Source organism: Taudactylus pleione, unplaced genomic scaffold (assembly GCF_031769625.1).
Source record: "Taudactylus pleione unplaced genomic scaffold, aTauple2 ptg000399l, whole genome shotgun sequence".
Taxonomy (NCBI): domain Eukaryota; kingdom Metazoa; phylum Chordata; class Amphibia; order Anura; family Myobatrachidae; genus Taudactylus; species Taudactylus pleione.
Window position 1 is genome coordinate 3,826,973 of NW_028284801.1, and position 10,528 is coordinate 3,837,500.

The 10,528-nt window shown below is 43.6% G+C and overlaps 1 protein-coding gene across 3 annotated transcripts in view; it reads right to left on the reverse strand.

Annotated features, from left to right (window-relative positions):
* The window catches only part of MAP2K2 (mitogen-activated protein kinase kinase 2), an 84,429-nt gene that overhangs the window by 22,781 nt on the left and 51,120 nt on the right, over positions 1-10,528 (reverse strand). For all 3 annotated transcript variants that reach the window (XM_088446482.1, XM_088446481.1, XM_088446480.1), the window contains exons 5-9: positions 9,853-9,982; positions 9,590-9,714; positions 9,113-9,326; positions 8,889-8,953; positions 2,235-2,296 (exon numbers count right to left, since the gene is read on the reverse strand). In XM_088446482.1, coding sequence (XP_088302608.1) covers positions 2,235-2,296; positions 8,889-8,953; positions 9,113-9,326; positions 9,590-9,714; positions 9,853-9,982 — 596 coding nt within the window. The remainder of the gene's footprint in view (positions 1-2,234; positions 2,297-8,888; positions 8,954-9,112; positions 9,327-9,589; positions 9,715-9,852; positions 9,983-10,528) is intronic.

Below are 10,528 nucleotides of genomic sequence, written 5' to 3' on the forward strand. Positions count from 1 at the left end.
AATGTGACGGGACCAAGTTGCGCCACCCGGCACTCTCCCCTGCCCCAATGCACTGCATCCCTGTACAACCTACTGCCCGGCACTCCCCCCAGCCCCAATGCGCCAAGTCCCGTTGCCCAGAACACTCACTAACGTGTCCTTATTGCCGGTGGACACAGATGCCAGATGGACTGGGAGCCTCCGATGGGAAGAACATGTGATGTCATCGCAGCTCGGCGTCACATCCAGCGTCTGCATCCGTGGCAACAAGAACACATTGAGGGCGACCAGGCAACAGGGGATGCGGTGCATTGGGCCGGGGGGGAAGTACCGGGCGGTAGCCGTTTCTTGCCGGGTGGCACGCTCGCAATAAACAGCCTGGGGAGAACACCGATGTCACAAGCCCAGTGATTTTGAGTGATAAACCTCCATGGTGTCCTATGGGTGCTTATCTTGAAGAGAGCAATTGTGAGGCATTTGGCCCCCCGTCTTACCTTCCTTAACCCTGAGGGAACGAAAAGGCTGTTTTGAATTGGCACCAAATTGTTGAAAATACTGCTTTTCTGGCAGATGGCTCTGTACTTCTCTAAAGTTTCTTCTGCCTTGTGGCAAATTCTAGGATTGACTTTTGGAATACTATTCTTCAAAAAACAAAAAAAGCTTTCAAAAGGAAGTATGATTCTTCAATTGTGGGAATAAGGTTCTCCTGGCAACTACTGCGAATGCCATACTTCTAGATGAGAAGGCAATTGTATCCAGTGCGAATTATCATTTTCTTATTGCATAACTTCAATTCTTTTAATCAGATACTTTCTACTTCTCTTCTTTTGCACATCATTATGGGGGGTATCGGTCATATTTTAATCACCATAGAGATCATTATGGGGGTATCGGTCATATTTTAAGCACCATAGAGACTTAAGCCATAGCCACATTACACTTAAGTACTGTTTGAGGAATGTGAAGCCTCTTAATGCAGCTTTCCATTTTCCAATCCATTGATTTGGCAGACTCCTGCATCCTGCTTAGCTCCTCCACCTCATGCAGGCTTGTAGAAAGGGACAGTCTGCAAACTACTTGCCACTATCTACTGTATTTAGTGCATTGAAAATAATTTGTAATCTGTCCCTTTCTGTATTCAACAATGTATGAAATACAGGGATGCTCTGAATCTATGGTGTCTACCATTCAGCTTCCAGCCATCAACCGGACAGGCCTGTGCTAGTGCAATACTGGTCCAAGCAGAAAAGTCACATGAATTCTAGGTACTGGACACTATGAAGAAAAATCTTCATCTTGAAAAGTACACACAGTTAAGTCTCTTCAGAATAAGCGGATGATAGTCCATCTTTTCATTAATGATCTTAAAAGAAGGCCTAGGGCATTGTCCATCTCCATAGTTTTGTTAATATGTTTAAGGAGGAAATTAACATCAGGGTGAAATGACCGGGGAACTAGTCTGCATAATCTACGTCCACACTTCGAGATCTGGGTCTCTTCAGCCCCTGTATATTATAGAAGTCTTATTTGGTGACAAGTGTCCTGGGAGGTGATCTAATCCCACATAAAGCTCCTTCATAATAATCAAATAAAATGTTTATCACTTGTTGAAAAGTCACATGCCTAAGAAACGTTTTACCTATGAGTGCTCTTCAGCTTTTTGCAGTTGGGTTCCATGTTGCAAAAATCCTCATTGAATCTTAAAGGCCCAGCAGAGCAGTTCCAAACATTGTGCACATTTTTTCCCACCAGTCTACATAGAAGTGATGTCAGATGTGCTTTCCTCATATAGAAAAGAGGCCCAAGTCTCTAACCACGCATTTGCTACTCAAAATAGCAACTAGTGATCTCTGGAAGCTACCCATATCCCTGCTTGCAGTCCCCAGAGATGCATTGCAGGGGCGCTCCAGAGTTGCTGGTAACATTTATGACACCGACAAAACACTACTTTACTCAGTTGAGACAGAAGAGAACGAGTAGTCACATTATATTCCAGTTGTTTATCAATTCTCTAGTCAGTTAACTGACCCATCCGTTATGCCTGCCATGGAATTAGAAAAGAAAATATCAGGTTTTGTAGTACAGTGTTATTAGGGTTAATCACCTACAACTTAGTGGTTTCAAAAGCTCCTTTGTGTATCTTTATGGAAAAAAAAATTACATATTACATATATAAATCTCTTTACATCAACATGCAAATAACCAAGTAACCAAGAAAAATAACAAAAAAGTAACAGGAAATATTTTTATCTTACCATTTATGTACAAACTCTTGGAAATCTGTCGTGAAGACTCCAGATGGGAGCTTAGGAGGAGGCTGCAAAAAAAAAAAAAAAAAAACAGACAACATAAGTAAACTGAACAAGCTGTAACATGGAGTGGGAGTGTAGAATAAACGTTACATTAGGATGTTTGTACTCTGTTCAACAATGTTCATTTGTAGCGTTTTCTAATCCTTTATATAGTAAATAGTAGTGCATAGTAATGAAGTCCTCTCTTGGATATTACAAAATAAGGCAAATAGCATGAAAAAAACTTGAAAACAATCAAATAAAGAACACCAGCTCGCCCAGGCATACACTCAAATACATTAACAACTCACAACCAATTAGATGCTGCTCACCACAGCACTTGCTACGCCCCTCTCTCAAAGCTTTATTTGCTAATCTCTGCATACATAAATAATGAGCCCTTGCATGTAGAATCTTCTTTCCAAACAGAGTCTCTTATAAAGTAATGACATCCAGAAGACAATGTATGAAGACCGCTGCTTTGCTTAGATCAACTGTTGATGCCTGAGACATGTGAACCCATAAGGTCACCACTGCTCTTGTAAAATGTGCCTCAATATCTCTAGGACCTAATGTTCTATCTGCTTAGAATTTAACTTGTTTAATCCATATTGCTAGTGTGTTTTTGGAAGAACATGGACCCTGATGTGTACCATGCGGAAGTACAAAGAGATGATCTGTCTTACATCCTTTGTTCTAGAAAAGGAGAGTTATGGTAAAACTTACCCTTGTTAACTCTCTTTCTTCGAAGTCCATAGGGTCCACAAGTAGACAATGGGGTGTAGGTGGTACTTGGAGGACCGTACACCAACAGCAAAGCTTTTTCTATCCCAGGATGTTCCGGTCCTTCCCCCTATACCCCCGCCCACAGGCAACTCAGTTTTGGTAACAAGTCCAAGGCAGGAGTAGGATAGGAGAGATGGAAGACTGGTACCCTGAAGAATCACACTCGCACACAGAGAAGGAAACAAGTGACCAAGAGAAGAAACCCATAGATGCCAGGTGCGTCAGGGCGGGTGCCCTGTGGACCCTATGGACTTCGAAGAAAGAGTTAACAAGGGTAAGTTTTACCATAACTCCTTTTCTTCTTCAGGGCCCACAGGGAGACAATGGGAATGTCCCAAAACAGTTGTACAAGGGCGGGGACGCTCATGAGGTGAGAACCCGGCGCCCGAAGGAAGCATCCTGAGAGGCAAATGTATCAAAGGCATAGAACCTAAAAAAGGTGTGGACAGAAGACCACGTGCATAGTTGTTCGGCAGACGCGCATGTAAGACATATGGCCAGAGTCTGTTTGTTAGCTAGCCATCCCTTCTTGTGGAATTCACATAGGACAAAGAGGGAGTTCGATTTCCTGATGGAATTAGTACGGTCTACATAGATCTTCAGAGCACAGACCACATCCAAAGAGGCCGCAGCTGCCGAAAGGTCTGGTGATTGAAAGGCCGGAACCACCAGTTTTTCATTAAAAGGTGGAAACGAGAGATCGCCTTGGGAAGGAAGCCAGGGCGTGTTCGAAGAACAGCCCTGTCCGGATGAAAAATATTAGAAATGTGGAGCGACAGGAAAGTGCCCCTAAATCAGATACCCTAAGGGCAGATGCTATAGTCCGAAGAAAAAGCCTTCGCAGTGAGCCATTTTGTATCTACTAAATCCAGGGGTTCGAATGGAGGTTCCCAAGTGTGTGGAGAACCACTGACAAATCCCACAGAGCCACAGGAGGGACAAAGGAGGTTGTATACGTAGAACACCTTGCAGGGAGGTGTGAACCTCTGGTAGAGGAGCAATCCTGCACTGGAACCAGATGGATAGAGCAGAGACGTGCACTTTCAGAGAGGCTAGACGGAGTCCAATATCCAATCCAGCTTTAAGAAAGGCAAGGATTCTAGAAACCCTAAAAACCTGAGGGTCATTGTTTCTAGCAGCACACCACTGGAAATATGTATGCCACACCCGATGATAAATCCTGGCAGAGGTTGGTTTACATGCTCTGAGCATAGTCTGGACCACAGAGCTAGAAAACCCTTTAGACTTTAGGAGGGATTTCTCAAGGGCCAAGCCGTCAAAGACCAGACGGGCCAGGTCCGGATGGAGACAGGGACCCTGAGACAACAGGTCTGGTCGTAGAGGGAGTTGGAGAGGAAAGTCTTTGAAGATCGGAGTACCAATGGCAAATGGGCCACACAGGGGCTACCAACAGGACCGTGCCCCCTCTTGCTTGAACTTCCGATGAACCCAAGGCAGAAGGGAGACTGGAGGAAAGAGGTACACCAAATGGAAGGTCCACCTCATAAATAATGCATCCATGAAGGCTGTGTTGGGGTCCCTCGTACTGGCCCCATACACTGGAAGCTTGTGGTTATGTCATGAGGTCCACATTCGGTAGACCCCATTTGTCCACCAGGAGCTGAAAGACTTCTGAATTATAATGGCTGAGGAAATCCGCCTCCTAATTGAGAATCCCCGAGATGAACACTGCGGAGGTAGCTGGGATATGGCATTCGGCCCATATGAGAATGCGGGACACTTCTGCCATTGCTGGCTGACTGAGTGCCTTCTTGGTGATTGAGGTAGGCCACTGCTGTGGCATTGGTGGACTGTACTGGCCTGCCCTGAAGAATATCCTGAGCCATAGTGAGGGTTTTGTAAATGGCTCGAAGTTCCAGGATGTTGATTGGTAAGGTTGCCTCGGCTGGAGTCCATCATCCTTGGAAGGAGTGCTGGCCGGTCACTTCGCCCCACCCGCGGAGGCTTGTGTCTGTGGTGAGAAGTGCCCAGTCCGGGATCCAAAAGGTGCGACCCTTGTTTAGGTGGGATGTCTGTAGCCACCAGGATAGGGACAGGCGAACCTCCAGAGAGGCCCATCATCTGAGATCTGAGCAGATGGGGCAGCCCGTTGCACCTGGAGAGGATCAGGTGTTGTAGGTGCCTGGAGTGAAACTGAGTGAACTCCACCATGTCAAAGGCGGACACCATGAGTCCTAAGGCTTGCATTGCAGAGTGAATTTACACTTGGTGACTGGAGTAATCTGCGCACTCGCTGCTGTAATACAGAGATTTTGTCTGCCGTCAGGAAGATTCTCTGAGCCTGACAGTCCAGGAAGAAGTACCATTCTTTGAGAAGGGGTCAGGGAAGACTTTTTTTTGCAGATGACAGTGAAGAATTTCTGGGGAGCTTGCTAAGTGCAAGAGATCGTCCAAGTAAGAGAGCAGTCTGATCCCCTGACGACGAAGAAAGGCCGACATAACACCCATGATCTTGAGGAGCTGTAGAAAGCCCAAAAGGTAGTGCTTGAAATTGGTAATGTTGCTGTAGGACAGCAAACTGGAGATACTGCTGATGAGAAGGCGCTATAGGTATATGTAGGTATGCGTCCTGAATGTCTAGAGACACCATAAAATCCCCAGGCTTCATAGTAAGGACAATATAGTGTAGGGGTTCCATACGAAACCTGGGCACCCTCATAAACTTTTTCAGAGAATTGAGGTTGACGATAGGCCGATGAGACCAGTTAGGCTTCTGAACCAAGAAAAGGGTAGAATTACAGCCCTTCCCTCGCTGTGATGAGAGGAGTGAAATTATTACTCCCGAGAGCAGTAAGGACTGAATGGCGTTCTGGACCACTTCTTTTACCCAGACACCTGAGGTGGTCTGACGCCAGAACTGGGCAAACTGAAGAAGTCAGCCTCCCACCCTGGGAGCCCCCAGGGGGAGGCCCACCCCATCAGGCTGAAGGCTTGTCCTCAGATTTGGTAGGTGGACGTCTAGAAGCCCAGGCCTGTTTGGTCTTAGGCTTGGAGGCCTTTGTGGATGCCGACTGCCGTGGAAAGGACTGACCTTTAGCTTTTCCTTGGGGACGAAAGTACCGAAAGGATGACATCCGAGGCGTCGTATTAGATGCAGAGGGCAAGAACACCGTCTTGGAAGCTGCCAAGGCAGTCACAATCTTGTCCAATTCTGGGCCAAACAGGATCTCCCCAGAATAAGGCAGAGACTCCAATGCCTTTTTAGAGTCCAAATCTGTTTCCATGAGCAAAGCCAAACGATACGGCCAGTTACCACGGAAGTAGAAGAAAGCCTTGGAAGCTAGTAGACCAATATCCAAAGCCGCCTCTTCTAAATAGGAGGCTGCATATCTAATGTGAGATATGTAGGACATCTGTTCCCTCAAAGCATGAGAGGAAAACGTATCTTCTAGGGCCTCTGCCCAACTCTCAATGATTTTTGCCACACAGTCCGTATCCCTGGCAGGACAAGTAATAGCTCCTGTAAAAGAGTATATAGATTTCAGGCAAGCTTTACCGCCTTATTGGTCCCCTTGAGTCCCGGCTGCAACCTGGGGTCAGAGGAGCCCTGCTAGCTAGGTCACCAAGGAGCCCTGCTGAGAGTACCTAGCCGAGGGCTAGAGTCATGGCGCCACGGAGGGGTGATGGAGCATACATCCAGAGGACTGTCTAGCGCTGCTTGCTCTGTATGAAAATAAAAATAAATCATAAAAATAAAGCTTGGGTTGCTTAACAGCAGCCCTACTTTTCTAACTGTGATCCAGCTCCTGCCGGACACCAACGAAACGGAGTTGCCTTCAGCTTTGCTGTTGGTGTCCGGTCCTCCAAGTACCCCATTGTCTCCCTGTGGAGTCCTATGAACCCTGAAGAATACATTAAAAATTAAATGAAAAAGTGCTAGTACAAAGGACGAAAGTATAAGGGATTCAACCACCAAATTACATCAAAAGATAACAGCTGAGCAAGTCTGTACTCTACCTGTAAATTCACACTTTGCAGAAATGAAAGTCTTATTAAGAGAGCTGGGACAAAAAAAAACAAAAAACAATCCATTGTGGACAAATCCCACATCAAATAATGCAAAATGAGGCAAATAGTTCACTTAAGAGTTTTAAAATGTTGCTCATCTCTAGTGTGCACTTCTATTGCGTACACACAAACGTGTTTTCTCAGATAACTTTTTTCTTGCCACAGACATGAATTCACACCCATGGTTTATTTTACTCAACTTCAAGTCAAATATATAGAACAGCAGGGTGGTTGAATTAATGCAGGACCCTATCTATATGGAGTTTGAATGTTCTCCATGTGTTTGCATTGTTTTTTTCTGGTCCTTCACTCACTTCAAAGACTCAGGTGGGTATTCAATTTGGAGCGAAAAGTCCGTGCTGGAGTTTTCGCTCCACATCGGAGGTTTTCCGGGGATAAAGTATCGGGCGTGTGCCCGCTTTATCCCCGTATTCAATTAGGAATGTGCGAAAACGGGAGCTGGCGCATAGGTAAGTTTTGCAAAAAAATGAGAATTTTCGGGAATTGTCCATGGGACCCCCCTAAAGATGTCCAGACATGGGGGATCACTATGGGTACCCCCCGTTTTGGCTGCTGAACGGAAGTCAGGTTTTTAAATAGCCGTGGCAGGTGCTTTTCTGCGCCTGTGAAGAAGGGGTGAAGAATAGCACTTAGGTTTTGTTTGTTTTTTGCAAAAAAAAAAAAAAACATGCCCATCAAATTTGGGGTACATGAAAATAAGTGCAAACATATTTTTAAGTCCCTAATGTGCATTTTGAAAATTCTTCAAAAATGCACCTGCCGCTACCACCCGCATTCTTTAAAACACCTGCCTCATACTTGGGAACCCCACCTGAATTAATTTGGCTTTTTTTTTTTTTTTTTTACCCCAAAATTAAAATTCATTGTTTTGGGGTGTCCCTATTTTTTTAAATGTTTTTATTTTACACAGTTCGTTTTTAGGGGCTATTCCCAGGGGTGCAGGCTATTTTTGCAGCGGCGAAAAGTCTTTGAAATTGAATACGGGGATAATTGAAAAATGCGAAAAATGACATCATCTGCGATAATTTATCACCGATTCAGACTTTTCGCAGCCTAACTGAATACGGCCCATACTGGTAAATTAATTGGCTTGTGACAAAAACTAATTATAAGCTCCACTGCAGCAGGGCCTGATGAGGAGTTCTCAGAACAGAACAAAATGTGTTTATTCTAATCAAGTTCCCTATTCCAGGTGTAAACAATGACAAATCTATTGACATATCTGATATAATTCCTTAAACTGTGTGTCATGTGCAGTGGGAGATGGGGGGCACATCACAGGCAAGCAAACCTCCAACATCTCCTACTGCAGCCAGCAATGGGACAAACCACCCAGAGATGACAAGGGCCACTGTGCCAGGAATGAGTAAGCATAGCAGGGATGGATGGGGTGGGGCGAGCGGAGATTACCAGTCAAAGGCAAGGTCCATTTTCTCGTAAACAATATAGTCTCAAACTTAATGGGGAAATACTGTACTTCCCAATATGTGACTTTCATAATGTCACATAAAATCACTGTATAATGGAATGAGGCAGATTGTCAACTCAGAACGATGTAATGCTATGATAGCATGTTAAACTACACTTTTTTGCTAGATAGGTGTATACACATAGGCTTAAATCAAAGCAGAAGTATGCATGTAAAAAGCATATATAACATTGCACATAAATAGTTCTTTATTTCGTTTTAACTTTTACAATAACAAGTTCACAATGTGCAGTCACCAGATTACGCTCATAAAACATTAGGAAATAGGGAGAAAAAAAAAATATATCACTTGCCTCATTTACTATATAATCCAACAGCTCAAATATAGCCATAGCCGGCCGGCTGTCCATACAATGACCTGTAAAAAAAAATTTCAAGGAAAAAAAAAAAAAAATGGATAAAAACAATTGAAAAAAAACAGTATACATAAGAATGATAGTTGGTGGTTCAGATCAAATAGTGAGTATTGAGGTTTAAAAAATGGATGAAAATTAAGAAATGGTTTAGTTCTCCCTACCACTAATGGGTCTTCCTGGGGGTCTTGGACGAGGTGAGATACTGTGAGGTTCACCCTCAGCTCCATCCAGTACAGGTCGTCCAAAGATGGCTTCCAGTTCCTTGCTATCAGGCGGTGGAATAGGGTATCTTCCTATGGATAGTTCTACCAATGACAAACCCATGCTCCAGATGTCCGACTGTACAGAGTAATGAGTGCCTTGTAATCGTTCTGGCTAAGTGAGATAAAAGTAAAAACAAATAAATCAGTAAAGACTAGGTGGAGAGAACCTGCGATCGTATACATATAAGATTGTTCACATGCATTAGATTTCTTACAAATCTGGTTGAGCTTACTTGTTTGGTCATCAGTTTTCCTTCCCTTTCACAATGCTTAAGGACGTTAGACAAAACATAAGAACGGTCTGTTCACATGTGCCGACACAGATTTAAAATTTCTTACACACATCATCATTTTGAAACAATTACACAAACTTACAGACATATATGATCTGGTCCCCACAAAGGAGTTAGCCATGGAGTCTATAAGTTGCCCACTGACACCAAAGTCACACAATTTGATCTCTCCCCGGGAATTCACTAATATATTGGAGGGTTTCACATCTGCAGAAACGAAGCAGAAAAATTAAAAAAGAAAATTAGGCTGTGAGCTTGATTGAACAGGAGGTTATTTTAACTCCCCAACACGTTTCTTTTTCTGCACTACAGTTCCCTGGGTTCTCTTTTTAAACATTTAATCACCTCTGTGCATGATCTGATGTTTTTCTCTCAGGTAGGCCAGTCCCCGAAGTACTGCAATGCTGACTTTGCCTAGAATATCCTCCGGTATGCGGCGGGCTTCTTTAAGGACTTGGTCCAGAGATCCACCATCCTGTTGGCACACATTTTGTTTTTCACTAGACTGCTGATGGCAGCTAAAGACCAACTGATCATTTAAGTAAGCTTGCTCCCAGTGCACACTTTGCTTATAGCATGTATATTTAACTGCACTTTATTATACAGTTTAAACTGTACACCAGGTTAGTGTTTCTTTGTACTAAGAATAAAAAAAGTCTAGGGTATTTAGGGGAAATGTACTAAGCTCTGGAAAGTGATAAATTGGAGAGTGATAAACTACCAAATAATCAGCTCCTGTCGTGTTACAGGCTCTGTTTTGAAAAATGACAGTTAGGAGCCGATTCACTTTCCAATTTATCACTTGCCAGAGCTTAGGACATCTGCCCCATAGAACCCTGCTGACTTAATTTATAAATTTAAATGTCCCAATTCCCTAGTACAAGACTCCACTAAATAAAATGCTTCTATTCCTTATTATATCAATGTATCTGGATTATATATTTATGAAGCAAGCAAAATATCTAAAAATAACATAGTATAAATAACATAGTATAAATAACATAGTATAAATAACATAGTA